General features: G+C 44.8%; 1 protein-coding gene and 1 long non-coding RNA gene across 7 annotated transcripts in view; one reads left to right on the top strand and one right to left on the bottom strand.

The window, feature by feature from the left end:
- Positions 1–26,513, bottom strand: part of SLC8A1 (solute carrier family 8 member A1) — a 718,740-nt gene that overhangs the window by 30,054 nt on the left and 662,173 nt on the right. For all 6 annotated transcript variants that reach the window (XM_077282897.1, XM_077282895.1, XM_077282894.1 and 3 more), the window contains one exon: positions 26,077–26,352. In XM_077282897.1, the coding sequence (XP_077139012.1) occupies positions 26,077–26,352 (276 nt within the window). The remainder of the gene's footprint in view (positions 1–26,076; positions 26,353–26,513) is intronic.
- LOC143804627 (uncharacterized) lies at positions 2,574–26,214 on the top strand. Its single transcript, XR_013221067.1, has 3 exons — positions 2,574–3,132; positions 7,009–7,044; positions 26,080–26,214. It is a non-coding gene; the product is annotated as an uncharacterized LOC143804627 (long non-coding RNA).

Here is a 26,513-nt window from a genome sequence, read left to right as displayed (position 1 = left end):
AGATTGGGGCAGGGGCTGTTTTGTCTCAGAGAAGTTCTGATGGCTCCTTGATGAAGCCGTGTGCTTTCTTTTCTAGAAAGTTTTCGCCTGCCGAGCGTAATTATGATGTCGGCAATCGGGAGTTGTTGGCTATGAAGTGGGCATTTGAGGAGTGGCGACATTGGCTTGAGGGAGCCAAACATCGCGTGGTGGTCCTGACTGATCATAAGAATTTGACTTACCTCGAGTCCGCCAAGTGGTTGAACCCTAGACAGGCTCGATGGTCACTGTTTTTCTCCCGTTTCGATTTTGTGGTCTCATACCTTCCGGGATCTAAGAATGTGAAGGCTGATGCCCTTTCTAGGAGTTTTTTGCCTGATTCTCCGGGAGTTCCTGAGCCGGCTGGTATTCTTAAAGAGGGGGTGATTCTGTCTGCCATCTCCCCTGATTTGCGGCGGGTGCTGCAGGAGTTTCAGGCTGATAGACCTGACCGCTGCCCAGTGGAGAAACTGTTTGTCCCTGATAGATGGACTAGTAAGGTTATTTCTGAGGTTCATTGTTCGGTGTTGGCTGGTCATCCTGGGATTTTTGGTACCAGAGATTTGGTTGCCAGGTCCTTTTGGTGGCCTTCCTTGTCACGGGATGTGCGTTCTTTTGTGCAGTCCTGTGGGACTTGTGCTCGGGCCAAACCTTGCTGTTCTCGTGCCAGTGGGTTGCTTTTGCCTTTGTCTGTCCCGAAGAGACCCTGGACACATATTTCCATGGATTTTATTTCTGATCTTCCGGTCTCTCAAAGGATGTCTGTCATCTGTGTGGTTTGTGATCGGTTTTCTAAGACGGTCCATTTGGTACCCTTGCCTAAATTGCCTTCCTCCTCTGATTTGGTTCCATTATTTTTTCAGCATGTGGTTCGTTTGCATGGCATTCCGGAGAACATTGTGTCGGACAGAGGTTCCCAGTTTGTTTCTAGGTTTTGGCGGTCCTTTTGTGCTAAGATGGGCATTGATTTGTCTTTTTCTTCAGCGTTCCATCCTCAGACAAATGGCCAAACCAAACGAACCAATCAGACCTTGGAAACCTATCTGAGATGCTTTGTTTCTGCTGATCAGGATGATTGGGTGACCTTCTTGCCATTGGCCGAGTTCGCCCTTAATAATCGGGCTAGTTCTGCTACTTTGGTTTCGCCTTTTTTTGTAATTCTGGTTTTCATCCTCGTTTTTCTTCAGGGCAGGTTGAGCCTTCTGACTGTCCTGGTGTGGATTCTGTGGTGGACAGGTTGCAGCAAATTTGGACTCACGTGGTGGACAATTTGACGCTGTCTCAGGAGAAGGCGCAACGTTTTGCTAACCGCCGTCGCTGTGTTGGTCCCCGACTTCGTGTTGGGGATTTGGTTTGGTTGTCTTCTCGTTATGTTCCTATGAAGGTTTCTTCTCCTAAGTTCAAGCCTCGTTTCATTGGTCCTTATAAAATTTCTGAAATTATCAATCCTGTGTCGTTTCGTTTGGCCCTTCCAGCTTCTTTTGCCATCCATAATGTGTTCCATAGGTCGTTGTTGCGGAGATATGTGGCGCCTATGGTTCCTTCCGTTGATCCTCCTGCTCCAGTGTTGGTTGAGGGGGAGTTGGAGTATGTGGTGGAGAAGATTTTAGATTCTCGTATTTCGAGACGGAAGCTTCAGTACCTGGTTAAGTGGAAGGGCTATGGTCAGGAGGATAATTCCTGGGTTGTTGCCTCTGATGTCCATGCTGCCGATTTGGTTTGTGCCTTTCATTTGGCTCATCCTGATCGGCCTGGGGGCTTTGGTGAGGGTTCGGTGACCCCTCCTCAAGGGGGGGGTACTGTTGTGAATTCCGTTCTCGGGCTCCCTCCTGTGGTCGTGAATGATACTTTGGTGAGTTCTTTCCTTGGGCACCCTCTGGTGGCTTTGAGTGGAACTGCTGATCTTTGAGGTTGGCTTTCTCAGCTGCTCTCGTTTATTGCTGCTGCTGGCTTCCCTATTTAACTCTGCCCAGGTCGTTAGTTCATGCCAGCTGTCAATGTCTCAGTACTGGCTCAGATCTCTCTTGGATTTCTCAGATGACCTGTCTACTCCAGCAGAAGCTAAGTTCTTGCTTGTCATTTGCTGTTCATTGGTTTTTGAATATGTTTTTCAGTTCATGCTATGTTTCAGTCAAGCCTGCTATTATGATATTTCCTTGCTAGCTGGAAGCTCTGGGGGTGCAGAGCTGCACCTCCACACCGTGAGTCGGTGTGGAGGTCTTTTTGCACACTCTGCGTGGTTTTTGTAGTTTTTTATACGGACCGCATAGTTCCCTTTCCTATCCTCTGTCTATCTAGTGAAGATTCGGCCTCCTTTGCTAAATCTGTTTCATTCCTGTGTTTGTCACTTCCCTCTTAACTCACAGTTAATATTTGTGGGGGGCTACCTTTACTTTGGGGAATTTCTCTGAGGCAAGGTAGGCTGCTATTTCTATCTTTAGGCGTAGTTAGCTCTTAGGCTGTGAAGAGGCATCTAGGGAGAGTTAGGTACGCTCCACGGCTATTTCTAGTGTGTGTGACAGGATTAGGGATTGCGGTCAGTAGAGTTACCACCTCCTCAGAGCTTGTCCCAGGTTTTCTGTTTTAACCATCAGGTCACTTCGGGTGCTCCTAACCACTAGGTCCATAACACTTCCCATGTGTAGTGCCAAATCATGTACCAAAGGCCACCCAGTAATCATCACATGCAGGGGTGGGATTCAGCCGGTACGACCCGGTACGGGGCAGCCGTTTACTAAAATTTCTAGCTGCCAGCGTTCCGGTAATCAGGGCCGTATTTCCCACTAGGCACTTGAGGGCACGTGCCTAGGGGCGGGAGGATGCGGGGGGGCGGCGCCTGAGCAAGGTGTGTTTTTTTATTTTTTTAATAATGCGGGGTAGCGCCCATCCAAACCCACCCGCCCTCCCTATCTCTCTCTTCTCTATCTCTTCCCTATCTCCCTCTTCTGGCCCCTGCGCTGCGCTATCACATATGCTGCAGTGGAGGCCGGGAGCTGGAGGAGAAATACGTCACACTGCAGGCCCCGCCCCCTCCTCGCTGTGGCGCCAAGTTCAGTTGGTTCCTGCCTGAGCACCAGCTGCGGGGGAGGATGGTGTGAGGATTGTTGTGTCCAGGTCAGTTGTCCGGTGCTTGGTGTGTAACTGCTGGTCCCAGCATATCCGACAGCTTCAGCGCTAGCAGGAGAGGCCGGCCCGCTCAGTTACAGACTGCACAAGATTATGCTGACAGGGGCCCTGTTCTTGTTGATGCTGCCGTCTGCGGTGAGGGAAGGAGCATCACACGGAGCCTCACGCTGTGATTCCCTCTGCTGCTGCCTGTGCCCTGCTGCTGACATGAGGCTGTGAACAGAGGGGGAGGTGCTGAGAGGAACATCACAGTGATCAGGACATGGTTAATGTCCTGCTTCAATTAGGGGGCCTCTGCAGTATGTGGCCGCCCTGCCCCATGTACACCTTCCAGCAAGGCTTGTTTTTATTATTCTGGAGCTGCTGTAGAACCATAAATTCCAGCATTCCCAGCCTTTGTGTAAGGGGGACTTGTACGTTCACGCCCTGACTTTTTTATTCTGTAGCTGCAGAATAACTACAGGTTTAGGTTACATGTCCTGTCGTTCTAATTATGGAGATGTAGGACTGCAAGTCCCAGCATGCCCTGTGGTTGGTACTGTAGGGACTGCAAATCCCAGCATGCCCTGTGGTTGGTACTGTAGAAACTGCAAATCCCCAGCATGCCCTGTGGCTGGTACTGTAGGGACTGCAAATCCCAGCATGCCCTGTGGTTGGTACTGTAGAAACTGCAAATCCCCAGCATGCCCTGTGGTTGGTACTGTAGGGACTGCAAATCCCAGCATGCCCTGTGGTTGATTCACTAGGGACAGGTAGTGATGGCTACTAGCCAACATATGCGGCACTTGCGGTGAGACAAAAAAACACTGCTAGCAGTGTTTTTTTTCCGTTGCTGCAAGTGCCGCACATGTCCGCAAGTCCCATAGGGAATGAATGAGGCCGTGTGATCTTACTGTACACTGGACATGAATTACCGGCTTTTCAAAGGACGCCGGTGCATAAAAATCGGACAGCACTTGCATGGTGCGAGTGCTGTAGGATTTTTTTTCTTTGCACCCATTGACTTGCATTGGCGATTCTCAGCTGATATACGAGTGAATTGTCCTGTGCAGTACATTTGCTTTAGTCGTTTGTTTCTTTGAATGACTTTAATACCGTATGTCACAACGTATTCTTGTCATTAAGGGAGACAAACTGCTTCAAAAAATATGAATCGTGCCACTGGGCGTGGCTTATTAGTATGGGCGGGGTTATTGAAAATGGGCGTGGCCAAAATTCCGGCCGCCGCGACTTAGAGGACCTGTTGTTAAAAATTTGAATCCCACCCCTGATCACATGCCATCATTTTTTACACTATGTAGCACCTCAATATGGGTGAAGACTATTTTTTTATAGTAAGTAAAGTTTTATCTCTCTTTAAACAATGTGTCCAACATGGGAAGTTAGGAAGCTTTGCAAACCACTGCAGGGTTGGCTATTTTTATGGATACACCTAAATAAAATGAGAATGGTTGGTTTATCAACTTCCTGTTTGTAGCACATTAGTATATGGAAGGGGGAAAACTTTTCAAGATGGGTGGTGACCATGGCGGCCATTTTGAAGTTGACCATTTTGGATCTAACTTTATTTTTTCCAATGGGAAGAGGGTCATGTGACACATCAAACTTATTGAGAATTTCACAAGAAAAACAATGGTGTCCTTGGTTTTAACGTAACTTTATTCTTTCATGCGTTATTTACAAGTTTATGACCACTTATAAAATGTGTTCAAAGTGTTGCCCATTGTGTTGGATTGTCAATGCAACCCTCTCCTCCCACTCTTGAGCACACTGATAGCTACACCGCAGAAGAAATGCTAGCACTGGCCCATGACGACCATCATGATGATGTGTTGCCCTCTTTATGCACTGAAGATTGCATGCTCCATGAGTTTTTTCAGCAAGATGGTACACCACCACATTATGGGTGTCAGGTCCGAGCATTCCTACATGAACAGTTTCCTGGAAAGTGGATTGGTCGTCGCTGGCAAGTTGAATGGCCACCAAAGTCTCCCGATCTGACCCCCTTAGATTTTTATCTTTGGAGTCATCTGAAGGCAATTGTCTATGCTGTAAAGATATGAGATGTGCAGCATCTGAAACAACAGATACTGGAAGCCTGAGCTGGCATTTCTTCTGAGGTGTTGCTATCAGTGTGTCAAGAGTGGGAGAAGAGGGTTGCATTGGCAATCCAACACAATGGGCAGCACTTTGAACACAAAATTTATAAGTGGTCATAAACTTGTAAATAACTCATGAAAGAAGAAAGTTACGTTAAAACCAAGCACACCATTGTTTTTCTTGTGAAATTCTGAGTAAGTTTGATGTGTCCTATGACCCTCTTCCCATTGGAAAAAATAAAGTTGGATCCAAAATGGTCGATTTCAAAATAGCCGCTATGGTCACCACCCATCTTGAAAAGTTTTCCCCTCCCACATACTAATGTGCCACAAACAGGAAGTTGATATCACCAACCATTCCCATTTTATTTAGGTGTATCCATATAAATGGCCCATCCGGTATATTAGGGTCTTTGTCTACAATCCAGTAAAAAACCCTGCTTTTCCCAGGTCCTTGAGTTGCATTGCTATCAGAACGTACAGATTTGGTGTACAGATGTTGGCAGTGAAAGGGACAGCTCAGCACCTGTGTCTCACTAACTCTGGGGACAAGCTGTTCCAGGGGATTGTTCTGATAAATGCAACATTCAGAGGAGGACACAGGCGCTGACCCTTCCAGCACCAGAATCTGTACTTCAAATGGGTATGTTCTGATATCAATGCAACTAAAGGCAGGGGTTTGGATGCCACTTTCAAAACTTTCCTTGGTGGAAAAAAGTAGTGAAAAAAAAAATTATTAAGTTTAGTTGCTCTTTAAAGAAATACAGCAAAACATCCACTTTGTAGTGCTGCAATCCAGGAGGAGATAAAATATTTCTATGTACCAATCCCTGTTTTCCCAGTCACGACCTCTGACCTCATCCATGACCGCTAAATGTGCATTTGGGTTCTAACATGGCCTCCCAAAACCCTGCTTTCCAGGTGATTTTGGGTGGCTTCAATTACAATGGGTAGATTTCTCTACTGCTCCGGAAATCCTGGAGGTCTGCTCTTTTTTTGGGTGCTTCCCAGAAATTTTGGAAGAGTTGGCAAGTATGATACATACAAGATATTATATATATATATATATATATATATATATATATATATGGACATTGATTATTAAAGCACCATTTTACCTAGATGTTACGAGATCCTTTGCAAGTCCTACAGTTACTCCCTTGACTAAATGTATATCAAGTGGTGGCCACTCAGAGGGGAAATCAGCTGGTTGCTGACTTGCTGGGTAAACTCATATTCAGCTGCAGTATTTAGAGCTTAATAAGAGAACTTACCAAGCTACATAAAAAAACTTCCTTTATTTCCAAAATAAGTGCATATCACGGGAGAAAGTTATTGGCTCAGATGACGCATAGATGAAAGCGAAGCAGCCGTTACCCAGTCCCACACCATGTGACTCTCTTCCGTGATATTCACTTATTTGGAAATTGAGGCCATTTTTTATGTAGCTTGCTGAGTGCCATAAGTTCTCTATTATTATGGTACTTTGGCTATTTCTATTTACTGAGCATCTCTGTTTCTTTTTCCTCCTAGCCCTGGCAAATCATATTTTCCCACTGATGTTATTGTTTGGTACCTAGCGCTTACTTCTATTTTTTTCCATTTTTTTTAATTTAGAGATTTAAGAAATGTTCCATAAATAAATAATCATATGAATACTATTTGGAGAATGGGAAACTGTTTTTTTTTAAGACGGGTAATGCTAGAGATGAACTCTTTTATGTCTACCCATGTTGTGATAATCTCCTACCTTATTTGCATGTAGATAACACCGAGCCCAATGATGCAAGAAATGCACAATGTAAGTTATCAAAAAAAGGCAAAACTGAATTAGCAATTTCACTGTTTTCAGGCTTCCACCTAAGAAGAATATACTTACAATACAAGAGAAAAGCAATTTACCCAAGGCACTGGCAAGTGGACTTAATCTTCCATACACAAAGTAGAGCTTATTCTAAAATAGGGGACCTTAGCCATGTAAGACAATCTAATGGGAAGAATAAGAACAAAGCTAGCACTACTAAGAAACATGAGTGTGAGACAACAGGACAGAATGACGGAAGAGATGGGATGTTCTCTGCCTGTCTTAATGATAAAGTATGTTATAATACAAGAAGACATGGAAGCATTCATCCATATAACCTTCACACGACTTTGTCTCTGCATGGAGAAGTTTAAAACAAGTAATATAAAGTTACTAAAACAAAGCGCTATAAAGGTGAATAGGGATAAGGAAAATGAAATGTGTTATCTTGGCTCGTAGCTGACATTTCATGCTCATGTCAGGTGTAATTTTAATATTGGAATACCTGTCAGCATTTGACAAGCGTATCTGCTTCCATAATGAGTTACTGGGATAACCTCCACGTGCTGTCTATATATATGTCACCCATATGGTATACCATTTACATAATACGCCAACCATTTAAATTGGAGAATCCCCGAATCCCTTACACTAAGCTGTTGATTCCTGATTATAAGTCCTGTAACCACCGTGATTAACTGAATATCCTACAATAAAACCTCATCAAGTCCCCACTGCCCAGCAATTCAACAGCTTTGACACTAAGCAGGGTCTAATAACTTCGCCGGCATTGCGTATAACAGTGAGAAGATTAGAGTTGTGCAGCTACTAAGGGTTTCCAACGTCTGTAAATTCCTAGTCAGTCTGCAAAAATAAAGCATTTCTTTCACTGTACATTAAAACATACAGTGGCATGTAAACGTTTGGGCACCCCTGGTCAAAATTACTGTTATTGTGAACAGTTAAGTAAGTTGAAGATTAAATTATTTCTGAAAGGCCTCAAGTTACAGATAACACATTTCCTTTGTATTTTAGGGAAGCAAATATATATATATATTTTCTCATCTTTACATTTTAAAAATTACAGAAAGGAAAATGGGTCAATGCAAAAGTTTGGGCACCCTACATTATTATTATTATAGCGCCATTTATTCCATGGCACTTTACATGTGAGGAGGGGTATACATAATAAAAACAAGTACAATAATCTTAATCAATACAAGTCACAACTGGTATGTGAAGAGAGAGGACCCTGCCCGCAAGGGCTCACAATCTACAAGGGATGGGTGAGAATACAGTAGGTGAGGGTAGAGCTGATCGTGCAGTGGTTTGGTCAATCGTTGGTTACTGCAAGTTGTAGGCTTGTCGGTAGAGGTAGGTCTTCAGGTTCTTTTTGAAGGTTTTCACGGTAGGCGAGAGTCTGATATGTTGGGGTAGAGAATTCCAGAGTAGGGGTGATGCGCGGGAGAAATCTTGCATGCAATTGTGGGAAGAGGAGATAAGAGGGGAGTAGAGAAGGAGATCTTGTGAGGATCGGAGGTTGCGTGCAGGTAAGTACCGGGAGACGAGGTCACATATGTATGGAGGAGACCGGTTGTGGATGGCTTTGTATATCATGGTTAGAGTTTGAACTGGAGTCGTTGGGTAATGGGGAGCCAGTGCAGGGATTGACAGAGGGGAGAGGCTGGGGAATAGCAGAGGGGGGGAGCCAGGTGAATTAGTCAGGCAGTAGAGTTTAGAATAGATTGGACGGGTGCAAGAGTATTAGAGGGGAGGCCACAGAGCAGGAGGTTACAGTAGTCGAGGCGGGACATGATGAGGGCATGGACTAGGGTTTTTGCAGATTCTTGGTCTAGAAATGTACAGATCCGGAAAATATTTTTGAGTTGAAGTCGGCAGGAAGTGGAAAGAGCTTGGATATGTGGTTTGAAGGAGAGATCAGTGTCAAGGATTACCCCAAGGCAGCGAGCTTGTGGGACTGGGGAGAGTGAGCAGCCATTTACTTTAATGGATAGGTCTGCTGGGGGAGTCGAGTGAGATGGAGAAAGATGATGAATTCTATTTTGTCCATAATAAGTTTTAGAAATCTAGCGGAGAAGAAGGATGAAATAGCAGACAGACATTGTGGGATTCTGGTTAGTAGGGTGGTGATATCTGGTCCAGAGATGGAGATTTGTGTGTCATTGGCATAGAGATAATCAGGTTTACAACCTGGAATCACAAGCATTCCTTCAAAATACTTTTATTACTTCAATGGCTCCTTTTTAGGAGGAGGACTTTAGGTACTCTTGGACTGGAAAAGTCTCTTGGGGCTGATATATCTGGCCACAGAAAAACTCTGTTTAAGGGAGGTAGAGAAGCTTTAAGAAAATCAGGGTGAGTTCATAGGGAAGAGCCTACCAAAACCAAAACTATAGGACTTCAGGAGAAAGCCAGATGCATCATTCAGCTGTTTTTGCAATTATTGGAGAGAAGGTAAAGCATTGCACACCTCTGTTCCATTCAACACAAGGCTCTGAAGAGCCCGGTCTTGGGATCCAAAGCCTCATTCTCAAAATTACTTGGTGTCTCAGAGGTGGGATACCCTGCAATCAGTAAGTTATTCAAAATCCTTTGAATAAGGGATCGCTTTTAATTTTAACAGAATACACTTTTAGCATACCATAGCTATGATCATAATTCTCATGGTTTGGGCTGCCCATATTTTTATAATCAATGTTTATGTTGTATACTTTTACATGAGCCACTCCTACTACAAACATTAGCATGTGTTCAGTTAGTTTGGGGTCGCCTACTTGGGTCCAACATGTTTTAAAAAAATCAGGTTTTAGTACAGATACACCATCAATCCTATTAAAAAATAACCTGTAAGCTTGGACATCCTGTGCAGTCTATGAGCAGCACATTATACACCAAGAGAAGCTGAACAGATTGATACATACGGTAAGTTTGTTGGAAAATATTCAATATATTCATTTATTCACTGTGGGTGGACCTAATTAGTGAAACTCTCAATGACAGATTTGGACCACCTCCTTGACTCCTCAGAGTGAGTTAGGATTTCAATTAATAAATTACAAGTATTTTCTCACAAAGCTTTATAGAAATCTGTTCAGTTTCTCCTGAAATACATAAGACGCTGACAGATCAGATTGTGCTAGAACAGTGCCGACACTCCTGCACAAGTCTCCTTCCTCCTCTCATGATGGACCCCAGTGTTTTCACTTACCTGCCCACGCTGCTCCCGTCTGTTTCCTCCCAGGACCTTCGCATGGCACGCAGGTGTCTTGGGAGTGTGCTTAGGGAGCGCACGCTCCCTGTCCCTTAAAAGAGCAGCATGCACGCTTCTGAAAACATCCCCAGCCAATAGCTGGGAGACACCTGATATTTAAGGCCCCCTCCCCTATTGGGGGGTGCCTTAGCAACCTCAGTATCAGTGTGTATCCTGCTACCTAGTTGTAAAGTCCCTGTTCCTACGTTCCCTGAATCTGATTCTGTCCGTCCTGTTTGACCTTCATCCTGCCCGTTCCGCTGTAACCTGTTTCGCCCATCTTCTCATTCTGCCTCTCCATAGTCCTGAGCCTGATCCGCATTGTCCACATCTATACCACTACCCTCACCAGTCCAGCCTGTACCTGCACCTGTGATCCTACTCCTGAGTCCCCCTATGTTCCTGAACCTACCCCGTCAGTCCTGATCCTCAACCTGTTCTGTCTACCAGCTCTCTCTCCTGATTTACACTACACACTGCATCAAACTTCAGCAGAAAGTCAGTGTAGGGTGTTTAGGCCTAAATAGTGACTGCCCGGTACGAATGCCGAACATTTCTGTTCGGGTTCACCCATCTCTAGTCCTGGGTTTACATTCCACTAAGCACAACATCTGCAAAGAGTTTGCATGATCTCCTGTGTTTATGTGTGTTTATTCTGATTTTCTTCCACACTCCAAAGACATACTGATAGGGGTTTTAGACGGTGAGCCCCAATGGGGACAGTGATGACAATGTCTATAAAGTGCTGTAGACATTAATGACACCATATAAGTAAATAAATTGAATATAGAGACCATAAATTTAGGAATATTGTTAAAAATGGTCATGAGCTAATCTCCTCGAAAGAAATCTGCTCCCTTTTCAGCCAAGACATGTGCCTCCCCCTCGACCAAACACATGGACTTTACACTAAATATTAGCAGTATATTTATTTCATGGACATTTCCAGAATTAGCAATTATCATCATAGAATAAACTTAAATGGTTCTCATACTAATGCATTTTATTTACATATGAGGGCAACAGGAATTATTGCAAGGTTTCCATGACTTGACTAAATCTGGGATAAGAACCCGTAAACCGCAAAAGCTATAGTTGTTTGGCAACTGAAAAATTGCTTCACGAAGTCTATTAAGATATTTATAATGTTAAATCAGTGCTATGAATAATTTATCGGATGGGGGAAAATGCAATCTCCTGACGAACACGAAGCTGATGATGAAAACAGATGCATGTTTTATGTGCTTGGACACTTTCATATTTTTCCTACAAAGTGATTTTAAAAAAAGATAAAGAAAAAAAAATGGTAAATATTCTAGATGGTGACTCGACATTTATGATGAATATTGAATGTTCCTAGCTCAGGTCCTTTTCCGTCAATGGGAATGTATATTTAAATGCATTTCTTCTAATATCCCACAGGATGAGACTCTGAACCACGCCACCAGGGAATAGTGCAGGCTACCTCCTTGCTGTCTGGTGCATCATGCGTAGATCTTAGTTTAAATGTAGTCTATTAATTGCTTGGACTATTACATTTCACAAAGATTTTACTTTAGCCGCACACTGAGATATAATAAATGGAACTTCAATAGTTAACCCTCCAGCCCTGTTCACACTTTTGACTGAGTGCACAGATAATATATACAGTTTTTCATCAATGAGCAGTTAGCATGATGTCATCAGAACGTTCTCTCACCTACTTAGGATGTCACTGGAGTCCCCAGATGCAGCACCTGATTGCGAAACCTATGTCTATGGTTGTGATACCAAAACAATCTAAAACCAAGCTTGTAGAACTACGAGAAATACCAACTTTGTCAGCAAAATTCGACAATGTTCTTAAGTTATCTCTGCTTAAGTAACTCAATGGTCACTGACAAGCTATGCTTATTAACTGTGCTGCCTGTTAAAAGAACAGTGCAAGTGCCCCAAGGAACAAGGCATGCACCCCCTGCGGTACAAGGAACTTTGGTTGCAAGCTTTGGTGCCAGGGTATATTATAAATGAAATGCTTACCGTGCAATTCACTAATAATGTAATTTGGTTGCAGGTTAAGGCAAAGCTGTGTACATTGTTGTGGTATGTTAGCACTTGGGCTCCATAAGTATTTGTATTACAGAACTGTAGAATTTCCATGTGCCACAATATTGTGCTGATGTATTGGTACCATATTATCCTCTTATAAGCAGTGCAGTGGGAATTGCATCCAAAAAATTAGAGATACCGTATATACTCGAGTATAAGCCGACCCGAGTATAAGCCGACCCCCCTAATTTTGCCACAAAAAACTGGGAAAACTTATTGACTCGAGTATAAGCCTAGGTGTTGTGAATTCCGTTCTTGGGCTCCCTCCTGTGGTTGTGAATGGTACTTTTGGGAGTTCTGCCCTTGGGCTCCCTCTGGTGGGTTCGAGTGGACCTTCTGCTCCTGGAGTTTGGCCTGGCAGCTGACTTCTCTAATCGGCTCCCTTGGCCTTGGTATTTAACAGGGTTCTGGTCTGTAATTTATGCCAGCTGTCAATGTTTTTCTAGGTTAGACTCAGTCTTCTCCATGGATCTCTCTGATGGCCTGTCCATGCCAGCATAAGATAAGTTCTTGCTAGTTCTTGTACTTACTGTTCAGTTTAAAGTTATGTCTTTTTTTGTCCAGCTTGTCATTATGAAATGTTCAGGCTAGCTGAAAGCTCTGGGAAAGCAGAGTTGCCCCTCCACACCGTGAGTTGGTGTGGAGGTTATTTTTGTAATCTCTGCGTGGATTTTTAGGTTCTATATACTGACCGCACAGTGCCCTTTCCTATTTTTGTCTATCTAGTCAGAGTTGGCCTCCTTTGCTAAAATCTGTTTTCATCCCTGCGTTTGTCATTTCCCTCTCCACTCACAGTCAATATATGTGGGGGGCTATCTTTCCTTTGGGGAATTTCTCTGAGGCGAGATAGTTTTCTATTTCCATCTTGAGGGGTAGTTAGTTCTTAGGCTGTGAAGAGGCGTCTAGGGAGTGACAGGAACGTCCCACGGCTATTTCTAGTGTTTGTGTTAGGATTAGGGATTGCGGTCAGTAAAGCTACCACCTTCTCAGAGCTAGTCCATGATCTATTTTACCAACCAGGTCACATCAGTGCTGCTTCGTACCCATCAGGTCATTTCAGTGCTGCTCCGTACCCACCAGGTCATATCAGTGCTCCTCCGTACCCACCAGGTCATTTCAGTGCTGCTCCGTACCCACCAGGTCATATCAGTGCTGCTCCGTTCCCACCAGGTCATATCAGTGCTGCTCTGTTACCACCAGGTCATAACACCTAGGGTGGAAAATACAGCAGCTACCGGTGAATTTCAAAAATAAAAATAGATGCTCCATACCGTTGATTATTGCCCCATAGATGCTCCATATATAGCTGTGCCATATAGAATGCTCTGCACCATTCATTATGGCCCCATAGATGCCCCATATACAATGCTCTGCACCGTTTATTATGGCCCCATAGATGCTCCATATAAAGCAGTGCCATATATGCTCTGCACTGTTCATTATGGCCCCATAGATGCTCCTTATAAAGCAGTGCCATATATGCTCTGCACTGTTCATTATGGCCCCATAGATGCTCCTTATAAAGCAGTGCCATATATGCTCTGCACTGTTCATTGTTGCCCCATAGATGTGCCATATAAATCTGTGCCATCTATAATGCTCTGCACCGTTGCCCCATAGATGTGCCATATAAATCTGTGCCATATATAGTGCTCTGCACCGTTGCCCCATAGATGTGCCATATAAATCTGTGCCATATATAACGCTGCTGCTGCAATAAAAAAAAAAAACACATACTCACCTCTCTTGCTTGCAGCTCCTCAGCATCCCATCCCGGCGTCTCTCTGCACTGACTGATCAGGCAGAGGGCGGCGCGCACACTATATGCGTCATCGCGCCCTCTGACCTGAACAGTCAGAGCCAGAGGACGGGAAGACTGAGCGGCACCCGGTGGGTGGAACGTGGACAGGTGAATATAAAATACTCACCTAGTCCCGGCGCTCCTGGCGCTCCCCCTGCCTGTCACACTGTCTCCGGGTGCCGCAGCTCTTCCTCTGTCAGCGGTCACTGGCACCGCTGATTAGAGAAATGAATTTGCGGCTCCACCCCTATGGGAGTGGAGTCCATATTCATTTCTCTAATGAGCGGTCCCACGTGACCGCTGAACAGGGGAAGAGCTGCGGCACCCGAAGACAGTGTGACAGGCAGGGGGAGCGCCAGGAGCGCCGGGACTAGGTGAGTATGCCTCAGCGCCCTCTCCCCCTCACCCGCCGACCCCACCGCCGACCGTGACTCGAGTATAAGCCGAGAGGGGCACTTTTAGCCCAAAATTTGGGCTGAAAATCTCGGCTTATACTCGAGTATATACGGTACACTGAGATATACTATGGTCTCATATAACAAATCTGTACAATACAAATATTTCCTTGCAAAAGTCAAAAACATAGTAGAAAAAAAGCAGCTGTATTTACCAATATACACTCACCGGCCACTTTATTAGGTACACCATGCTAGTAACGGGTTGGACCCCCTTTTGCCTTCAGAACTGCCTCAATTCTTCGTGGCATAGATTCAACAAGGTGCTGGAAGCATTCCTCAGTAGTGTTGAGCATTCCGATACCGCAAGTATCGGGTATCGGCCGATACTTGCGGGTATCGGAATTCCGATACCGAGATCCGATACTTTTGTGGTATCGGGTATCGGTATCGAAACAACATTAATGTAAAAATGTGTAAAAGAGAGAATTAAAATAAAAAATATTGCTATACTCACCTCTCCGACGCAGCCTGCACCTTACCGAGGGAAGCGGCAGCGTTCTTTGTTTAAAATTCCGCTTTTCTTTCCTTACGTGAAGTCCCGGCTTGTGATTGGTCGCATGCCGCCCATGTGGCGGCGACGCAACCAATCACAGCAAGCCGTGACGTAATTTCAGGTCATTCAGTATTTTAAAATTACGCTCCGGCTTTGTGATTGGTTGCGTCGCAGTCACATGGGCGACGCAACCAATCACAGCAAGCCGTGACGTAATTTCAGGTCCTTAAGGATTTTAAAATTACGTCCCGGCTTTGTGATTGGTTGCGTCGCAGTCACATGGGCGCCGCAACCAATCACAAGCCGTGACGTCACGGGAGGCTGGACACGCGCGCATTTTAAAATGGGCGCGTGTCCAGCCTCCCGTGACATCCCGGCTTGTGATTGGTTGCGGCGCGGTCAACCAATCACAAGCCGGGAGGCTGGACACGCGCGCATTTTAAAACGCATTTTAAAATGCGCGCGTGTCCAGCCTCCCGGCTTGTGATTGGTTGACCGCGCCGCAACCAATCACAAGCCGGGACGTCACGGGAGGCTGGACACGCGCCCATTTTAAAATGCGCGCGTGTCCAGCCTCCCGGCTTGTGATTGGTTGACCGCGCCGCAACCAATCACAAGCCGGGACGTCACGGGAGGCTGGACACGCGCCCATTTTAAAATGCGCGCGTGTCCAGCCTCCCGTGACGTCACGGCTTGTGATTGGTTGCGGCGCCCATGTGACTGCGACGCAACCAATCACAAAGCCGGGACGTAATTTTAAAATCCTTAAGGACCTGAAATTACGTCACGGCTTGCTGTGATTGGTTGCGTCGCCCATGTGACTGCGACGCAACCAATCACAAAGCCGGAGCGTAATTTTAAAATACTGAATGACCTGAAATTACGTCACGGCTTGCTGTGATTGGTTGCGTCGCCGCCACATGGGCGGCATGCGACCAATCACAAGCCGGGACTTCACGTAAGGAAAGAAAAGCGCGAATTTTAAACAAAGAACGCTGCCGCTTCCCTCGGTAAGGTGCAGGCTGCGTCGGAGAGGTGAGTATAGCAATATTTTTTATTTTAATTCTTTCTTTTACACATTAATATGGATCCCAGGGCCTGAAGGAGAGTTTCCTCTCCTTCAGACCCTGAGAACCATCAGGAATACCGTCCGATACTTGAGTCCCATTGACTTGTATTGGTATCGGGTATCGGTATCGGATTGGATCCGATACTTTGCCGGTATCGGCCGATACTTTCCGATACCGATACTTTCAAGTATCGGACGGTATCGCTCAACACTATTCCTCAGAGATTTTGGTCCATATTGACATGATGGCATCACACAGTTGCCGCAGATTTGTCGGCTGCACATCCCAAAGATGCTCCATACAAGGCAGGATGGATCCATGCTTTCATGTTGTTTACGCCAAATTCTGACCCTACCATCCGAATGTCGCAGCAGAAATCGAGACTCATCAGACCAAGCAACGTTTTTCCAATCTTCTACTGTTCAATTTCGATGAGCTTGTACAAATTGTAGCCTCAGTTTCCTGTTCTTAGCTGAAAGGAGTGGTACCCGGTGTGGTCTTCTGCTGCTGTAGCCCATCTGCCTCAAAGTTCGACGCACTGTGCGTTCAGAGATGCTCTTAGGCCTACCTTGGTTGTAACGGGTGGCGATTTGAGTCACTGTTGCCTTTCTATCAGCTCAAACCAGTCTGCCCATTCTCCTCTGACCTCTGGCATCAACAAGGCATTTCCGCCCACAGAACTGCCGCTCACTGGATTTTTTTTCTTTTTCGGACCATTCTCTGTAAACCCTAGAGATGGTTGTGCGTGAAAATCCCAGTAGATCAGCAGTTTCTGAAATACTCAGACCAGCCCTTCTGGCACCAACAACCATGCCACGTTCAAAGGCACTCAAATCACCTTTCTTCCCCACACTGATGCTCGGTTTGAACTGCAGGAGATTGTCTTGACCATGTCTACATGCCTAAATGCACTGAGTTGCCGCCATGTGATTGGCTGATTAGAAATTAAGTGTTAACAAGAAGTTGGACAGGTGTACCTAATAAAGTGGCCGGTGAGTGTAGGTCACAATATTAATGCACCAGACCCCCAAGATAAAGGCAGAGGCTACTCGGGTGCAAAATAATGATGAAACAGCCACTCTTACACCTACCAATTAATGGAGGGGGTGATCGTCTAGCATTAGAAATGCTCAAGACTAAGACCTGTATAGGGTGCTGGTCACACAGATGTAACTGTCTGGCCTACACAGTGGCTTGCGAAAATATTCACCCCCACTCCCTAGGCTTTTTAACTATTTTGTTACATTACAACCTGTGTTGTAATATTTTTGTAATCTGAATTGTGTGTGATGCATCAGCACTAAATTGTCTAAGTTGGTTCAGTAAAGTGAGAAAAAAAAAGGTATAAATTACATTTATGGGATCAAATAACTAAAACTTGGCAAAAATTTCCGGTTCAAGCAATTACTTTCATAAGTCACATGCTTAGTGAAAGGAAGCCCCCCTGTGTGCAATCCAAGTGTCACATGGTCTGTCAGTATATACACACCTATTCTTTTTTTTAAATTCGTTTATTTTCAAACGCAAATAAAGTATAACATACATGTTTGTCCTCATCATTAATCCGCATAGTTACATTTGCAAAGAAAGGTAAAGACAGCACATACATATGCCAATCATTTCACAGGAGGAAAACATATCTATATAATTATTAAAACAATCAAAACATAAAGTTATGAACATAAAACTTTAAAACTACAACTAAACTAAGCCTCTGAAACTATTAAGCCGCCATTTAACAATAGCTGAATATTATTTTTCCACTCCACTGTGCAGTACTTGCAGTACAAAGTCAGAGAAACCATGTTTGTGTCTATCAGTCACGTCACAGGGTGAGATGAGAGGTGTTCCATCTATCCCAGATTTTGTTGAACTTACCCGGGCAACCCCTGTTTTGATAAAGAGTGCGCTCATAGGGAACAACTGCATTCACCAACTCGACCCAGGACCTAATGGAAGGGGGTGAGTTCCCCATCCATCGCAGGGCTATCAACTTCCGTGCCAGAGTTTCACGTAGAAAAATCCCCACATAGTGGTCCCAAATCTCCTCGTCCCACACCCCAAACAGGCAGACTAAAGGCTCAAGAGGAATCGGGATTGACAGTATGGAGGCCAATAATGATGCTACCTCCCTCCAATAATTAAGAATAATGGGACACTGCCATACCATATGTACAAAGTCAGCGTCTGGTGAGTGGCAACGCAAACACTCCGACGTCGAGTATCGACCCATACGAAAGAGTCTCAGTGGAGTCAAATATGACTGGTGAATTATATATAGTTGGGTCATCCGATTATTGACCGACGGGGAGACTTTGAGAGGGGAGTCTAAAATATCCTCCCATTCCTCACTCTGCACATTAGTGACAAGCCCCTCCCATTTGCTTTTCACTGAGTCTATGACAGAATTCGCTCCCGTTGATAGCAGATATGTGTATAGGGACGAGATAAGGCCCTGAGGTCCCTGTGACTTAAGGATACCTATCAAGGGCAAAGATGAAATGTTCCAGTTTGTTCCCACACTCCTAGCAAATGACTGAATGGCAGATCTGAGTTGCAGGTATCGGAAAAATTGAGATCTTGGAAGATCACATCCAACTTGTAGTTGCTCAAAGGATTTAAAGACCCCCTGATCATACAAATCCCCTATTGACAGGACTCCATGGGAAACCCAAAAATTTGCAGACGGGTGATTCATCAGTGCAGGGAAATATTCATTATCCCATAGAGGCATCTCGGCTACAATGTCTCCAAACCCAGTGACCTTTTTGATTTTTTTCCAAGTGGATCGTGCCAATCGTATCATGGGTAACAATCGGGGGGCATTTATTTTTTCCGACTCTAAAAGACCCAGTGGGCACTTAGCCCCAGCAGAACTAACTAGGTGGCTTTCAGAATTAGGGAGATAATTATGAGGCATCCACTTACAAAGTGTTTTGGCCTGTCCCGCCAAATAGTATAAAAAGAAATCCGGCAGTGCCGCCCCTCCCCCCTGTTTAGGCCTTTGCAAAGTCGTCAGTTTAAGTTTGGGTCTGCCCTTCCCCCACACGAACGAGGCAACATAAGAGTTTAAGTTAGTAAAAAAGTATTTTGGTACAGGTACCGCGCTATGTTGAAGGCAATAGTTGAATTTAGGGAGCAGGATCATTTTTATGAGATTAATACGGCCTGCTACAGACAGTGGAAGTTTACTCCAAGATGTGAATTTCGACTTAGCGTATTCCAACAGGGGAAAGATATTAAGTTGTAGATCCAATCCACTACACCGGGACATATAAATACCCAAGTATTTAAATTCAGACACTACAGGTAACAGGGAAAGAGCGTCAAAGTTAGATATTGGGGAATGGGTCAGAGGTAGGAGGGCAGACTTATCCCAATTAATATATAGGCCTGAGAGCCCACTAAATTTATCTATGATAGTAATTACTTTTGGCAACGTTTCCTCTACCTTATCCATGAATATTATCATATCATCAGCATATAGACCAATGATGTCGGTGCGATCTGCTATCTTAATACCATCAATATCGGGGGCAGAACGTAGACGTATAGCCAATGCCTCTATCGCTAGAGCAAACAAGGCTGGGGAAAGGGGACACCCCTGCCGGGTTCCCCTATATAGTGAGAATGGTTCAGACATGGAGCCGTTTACGATTATGCGGGCTTTAGGTTTCAAGTATAATATGCCAACCCATTTCAAAAATTTTTCCCCAAAGCCATATTTCTGCAGACAAGCAGATAAAAAGGGCCACTCAAGAGAGTCGAACGCCTTAGCCGCATCCAGCGACGCCAGCGCCCAACTGTTATCTGGCAGTAGAGAGCTATACTGAATCACTGATTGAACCCGTCTTATGTTTATAGATGTACTCTTACCAGGCATAAAGCCTGTTTGATCTGGATGTATAATATCTAAAATAATGGAGTTCAACCTGGTCGCCAGTATCTTAGTAAAGATCTTATAATCCACGTTTACCAGCGATATGGGACGATAGGATCCACATTCCAAAGGATCTTTCCCCTCCTTCTTAAGTACGATAATATGTGCCTCATAAAAGGTATCAGGTAGACATCCACCCTCCCATATCTCTTTAAATACTTTCAGCAAAAGCGGAGCCAATATCTCCCGGTATTTCCTGTACAGCTCTACAGGGAAGCCATCCGGCCCAGGGGCCTTCCCAGAAGCCATATCCGTTACAGCCTGCTCCACTTCCTCCAAAGTAAATTCAGCGTCCATAAAGGCCTGCTGGGTGGGGGTCAGTGTGGGGAACGCTATATCGGACAAATAATCTAAACAATCGGAAACACCAAAACCGCTCTTAGATTCATACAATCCTCTATAGTAATTATAAAAACATTGAAGAATTTCCTCCTTTAATGAGTTATCTGGTGAGCGAATTTGTATTATCATGTTAGATGCGTTATGCTGACGCACCAAGTAGGCCAAAAATTTCCCCGCCTGATTCCCCATTTAAAAATATGATTGCCGCGTAAAAAAAAGTTTACGCTTAGATTTAGTGTCCAAGTGTTGGGTATATAGTCTTTGTAGAGTCAGCCACTCAATCCTATTGCTGTTAGTCTGGTCAGCTGTATACGCGGCCTCAGCATCTCTCAAACGCTGCTCAACTGCATCGTCCTCCCGTGACGTTACCCTTTTAATATAAGAAATCGTAGAAGAGAGACAGCCCCTTAGATATGCCTTAAGTGTATCCCAAAATAAATTAATATTCTGAAGATCTGAATGGGATTGGATATAGCAGTTCAACTGGTCAACCGTTCTATCATCTGAATCTATTAGTTTGAGCCAGAAGGGATTCAATTTCCATATTCTACCATTATTCATTCCCCCAAACACGAGTTTAAGTGTAATCGGGCTGTGATCTGAGATTCCTCTACTACCGTGCTCCACACTATCCACCCACTGTACTAAGTTGTCTGATCCGAAAATATAGTCTATACGTGAGAGAGAACGCTTAGTGGATGAGTGGCAGGTATATCCCCTCTCCCCCCGGCGGCGCATCCTCCATAGATCCACCCAGCCGCTATTTTCTATGAACAGTGCCAGCTGAGTCGGGGCCGAAGAAGGGGAGGAGGTCAAGGGGTCCCCAAGAGATCCATCTCCCAACCTCATTCTATCGAGATCACTGTCCATAACTAGGTTGAGGTCACCCATACAAATAACGTGCGCGTCTGGGTAATTTAACGCAAAACTCATTGCCATCTTAAGTATTGAGGTACTGGCCGGAGGAGGGTTGTAAATACACAGTATGACATATTCGCGGGAATTAATTAATGCATGGACAAAAACAAAACGTCCCTCCAAATCCCGCCGAGTCGTCTGGGCTTCCCAACGGACATCTCTATGTACTAATAACGACACCCCTCTCGAGTAGCTAGTGTGAAATGCATGCGCATGCCATTGTACCCAAGGCTTCTGTACACAGCTGGCCGTATCTCTGGTCAGGTGCGTCTCCACCAGGACCACAATATGGGGATGGTACCGCCTTATCTGAGAAAACACCTTAATTTTCTTCCGGGGTGTCTTAATTCCCCGTATGTTCCATGCCATACATATTAGCTCAGACCCCATATCCACCTGTTAAAAAAACATGATATGTATTGATAGTAATGAGAGTCCACAGACTGCGCATAGAGGGTTGTAGCAGTGACGAAGGCGGCTTTTACCTAAATACCTAATGAGGCTAGTTAACTTTAACAAAGAAAAAAAAAACCAAAAAACCAACAACTTAGCAAGATCTGAGTAATCCAGGAGCTTAATTCAACGCTCCCATCCTCAAGTAAACCTGGGGATACCCCCGCTGATTCCAGCGTCCGGTATTATTGATATATCAAACGCTCACAGGGAGAGCTCCAATTTTGCAATTGAATAGTTGCAAATCAGCTGAGAACCCGTCAGGGCTCTGCTCCGTTAGACCCCCCTCGAGAACGCAGCCAGTCCGCTGCCTCTGACGGGTCAGTGAAGAACAGGGAAGAGCCATTGCTGACAATCCGCAGACGCGCCGGGTAGATCATGGAGTAGATAATGTTCTTATCTCTAAGTTGCTTCTTGACATCCACAAATCTTGCCCGCTGTTTCTGGAGCTCAACGGAGAAGTCTGGAAATATCGAGATTGTAGCACCGTCGAACTTAATGGGACTCTTTTGTCGCGCCAGCCGCAGGATAGCATCTCTGTCTTTACAGTTGAGGATACGTGCCAGGAAAGGTCTGGGCGGAGTTCCAGGAGGTAGGGACCTAGTGGGGACTCTATGGGCTCTTTCCACCGAGAATATTGGGGAAAATGCATCTCCCAATGAGGACTTAAGCCAATCCTCCAGAAATTTTTCAGGCAGCTGGCCTTCCGCATGTTCCGGGAGACCTATGATGCGAATGTTATTGTGACGCATTCTATTCTCAAGATCGTCAGCCTTTTGTTTCCAGGCATTCGTGGAACCAGCAACTTTGGCCAGTTTTGTCTCCATAGGTTTAATGGTGTCTTCTACCTGTGACACCCTTGTTTCCACTTCCGCCATACGTCCCTTCATAGCTTGCATGTCTTGTCTTAGACGTCCCACCTCAGTGTGTACATCCTCTATTTGCTCTGAAAAGGACGTTCTAGTCAGAGATATAGCTTGCATTAATTGTGCAGATGCTTGCGCGAGAGTCAGTTCATCTTGCTCAACCTCGTCAATATTATCAGAAGGACGATTTTTCCCCCGCTGGGCTTGTGAGGAGCTATTCCTAAGAGATCTTGCACTATCTTGAGCATCGCCTCTAGCAAACTCTCTTAGCTTGTCAGCTGCAGATGTATTCTTTATACGCTGCATGATTGACAGGGAAGTGACGCAGCAGGGTGGTCCAAATCAGATATGCGATAGTGTCCCACGGTCGCACCAGGGCTGTTATATATGGTATATGGCGCTGCTGGGAGTCTCTGATCAGGAGGCACACTAACGTACTGTCAGTAGATAAAGGCTGAAAGTTTAATGGTGGTGTAGGGGGTGTCCTAGGCAGCGGCGACCACAGCAAAGGGACCTGAAAGATCTCCAATGGAAAAGTACAGCTGGCCAAGCTATGACTGATATGGGGGCGCGGGGCTCAATCTTTCAGAGCTCACACCGCGCTACCCTTAGTTTATGGGAAGCGAGTATTTGCTTCTTAGCCACGCTGTGAGAGTGTGGAGCTGCATCGCGTCCTCTGCCACAGGAGCGCGCGCTTTAGTAATGGCCGCCGCACACAGCCGCCCCCACTGCCGGTATGTGCCTCTCTTCTCTTTCCTCCCGTCAGGTCAGGGCCCGCAGCTCTCACCTGCAGGCGCCTAGCGCTTCCCGGGGGTCTGGGAAGGATTCCAATTGTATTTATTCACAGCGCCGCACTTTCTGTAAGTGGAGCGTCCTCCTGAAAGATGGCCGCCGTCACACACAGGGATCACCACACCGGCGATCTTCTTCCCTGTCCGGTACTCCCCCGTCACTGCCCTAGTTCTCTCCAGGAGCCGGCAGCCTCAGTACCTTCAGGGGTCTCTGCAGCAGCGGAATATGGGCTTAGAAAGGGGTCTAATAGGCAGGATAATGGCAGGATATTAGGGAGCTCTCCCAAAGTACGTCTTCCTCCTTTCACACCATAGCAACGCCCCCCCATACACACCTATTCTGAAAGGCCACAGAGGCCCTTAAGCAAGAGGCACCACTAACCAAACAACACCATAAAGACCAAGGAGATCAGGGACAAATTTGTTGAGAAGTACAAGTGATTCCATGGAGCATTATCAAATCCATCACCATCAAATGGAAAGAACATAGACCACAACAAACCTGCCAAGACCAAAACTCTCAGCTCGGGTAATGAGTGAATTAATCAGAGAGGCAACCCCGATGCCAATGGTAGCCCTGAAGGAGCAGCAGAGTTCCCAAGAAGAGACTGGAGTATCTATCTATACCACCACAATAAGTCATACACTCCATAGAGGTGGTCTTTATAGAAGAGTGGGCAGAAAAAAGCCTTTACTGACACACAAAAATTGTAAGGCTCATTTTGAGTTTGCCAAATAACATGTGGGAGACTCCCCAAATGTATGGAGCAAGGTGCTATGATCAGGCAAGACCAAAATTAAACTTTTTGGCCACCAAGGTAACCGCTATGTCTGGCATCAAACCAACACTGCTCATCACCCCAAAAACACCCCCAAAACACCATCCGCACAGTGAACCATGGTGGTAGAAGCATCATGCTGTGGGGAAAGGGAAAATGGTCCGAGTTGAGGGGAAGTTGGATGTTGCAAAATTCAAGGATATTCTTGAGCAAAACCTGTTTGTCTGTCAGTGACTTGAGACTGGGACAGAGGTTCACCTTTCAACAAGACAACTACCCAAAGCAACACTCGAGAAGTTTAAGGGGAAACGTGTAAATGTTTTGGAGGGGCCTGGTCAAAGCCCAGGCTGTAATTGAGGATTTGTGGTCGGACTTGAAGATTGCTGATCAGCAGAGGAAACCAGCTAACTTGAAGGAGCTGGAGCAGTTTTGCCTTGAGGAATTCTGTTTATAGCAAGATGCAGAAAGATCATAGAGACTTATCCAAAGCGACTTGCAGCTATAATTGCCATAAACGGAGGCTCTACAAAGTACCGACTTTAAGGGGTGAATAATTACAGTATGCACACTGAAGTTTTCAGTTATTTTGTCTTATTTCTTATTTGCTTCACAGTTCAAATAAAACCAAATGTTCATAGTTGTAGGCATGTTCTTTACATGATCTGATGCAAAATACAGTGAAATTTCAGGTTGTGATGTAGCAAAACATGAAAAATGCCAAGGAAGTGAAAACTGTTACAAGCCACTGTAGCTTATTATTGACACCCATACTATTAGATCATGCTCGCCTTCCCAGCATGATATGAGTTCTCCCCACAAAGACAGGCACCCTAATTTTCATGGCCAATATAGATGAGACTGGCTGCATCCTGCATAGAAAATAAAAAATGTGCAGTAAAATATGTATGACTTGCATGAGTTATGGATGATATTTTGGCCAAGTTCGTAACCCACACCAAGGATCCTCACTGTCTTATGAGTCCCTGCATAAAATGAAAAACACAGCAAAAGGACTCGAAAACTAAAAAAAAAAAGTCAGTAGAAAAAAGCCAGCCATATTAACAACTGATGCACTTATAAGATGTATTAGCCCACCTAGTAAAAGTCTGAGGCAACTCAGGTGCAAGATGCTGATGAAACAACCACTCACACACCTACCAATTCATGGAGGGGATAATTGCTTAGTATTAGAATTTCCCCAAAGGCAACCTAAATTTAAAGAATACGATTCTTTGCTTGTGGCACTTAGCAAAGGCAATCTTCTGTGGTAATGTGCTGACATAGATTGTGTAGATTGTGACTTGTATCGTTTAAGATTACTGTACCTGTTTTTCTTATGTATACCCCTCCTCGCATTAAAAGTGCCATGGAATAAATGGTGCTATAATAATAAATAATAATAATAATAATAGCTGCATAACTTCCTACATTTGACAGGATATCATTTATCTGGGAGCGGTTTGTTAGGTAGTATATGTAGGGTTGTGGCTTTTGTCAGGTTAACAGTATTTCCAATATGGGGATAAGAATACCCCCAAAAGTGATCTCAAATACTTTTTGGCCCCATTTGAAGCCACCCTTAAGTTGACCCAAAATATTAAGGCGTAAACCCTTTTATAGTCACAACCCTAACCCTTTTGTACCCTTTATTGTGGCAATGTCCAAAGACGAGTATGTAGTAGGTGTAGTAGTAATTTACTAATTGTCACAAAAGAGGCCACCCATTCAACTCTATAAATGTAATTCTATTAACACTTACCAGGTACCGATGTTCCCAGAGCTACAAAAACGACGGCAGTAACAGAATCCTTTAAGCCGATGGTACAACCAAAATGAGAAGCCAAATCTCCAATGAATGCTGTGAGGAGACCAATCATTGTAATGGACACAATAAAACAGGCCCATCCATTCCAGTACTCCGTAGGTGGGACAAAGGCGAAGAGAACTTTCCAGAAGACGGTCAGAAAATGCATCACATAGTCGAAGCAAGATGGCAGTTTTTCCTCTCCACATTCATCGTCATCATCATCCTCCCCTATAGACAATACACAAATAAATTATTAAAATCTTCACATACCAACAGGTGAGAATCCATTATATTTTTAAGAACTTTTTTATAACTTGGATGCATACTGCGGAAATGAAAAAGGTAGAGAAAACGGCGTGTTCCGATTCCTTGTATGAAAAAATCCAAAT

Source organism: Ranitomeya variabilis, chromosome 2, assembly GCF_051348905.1.
Source record: "Ranitomeya variabilis isolate aRanVar5 chromosome 2, aRanVar5.hap1, whole genome shotgun sequence".
NCBI lineage: Eukaryota > Metazoa > Chordata > Amphibia > Anura > Dendrobatidae > Ranitomeya > Ranitomeya variabilis.
The sequence above is the reverse complement of the archived record's forward strand: the minus strand, read 5'-3'. Positions and strand labels throughout refer to the sequence as shown.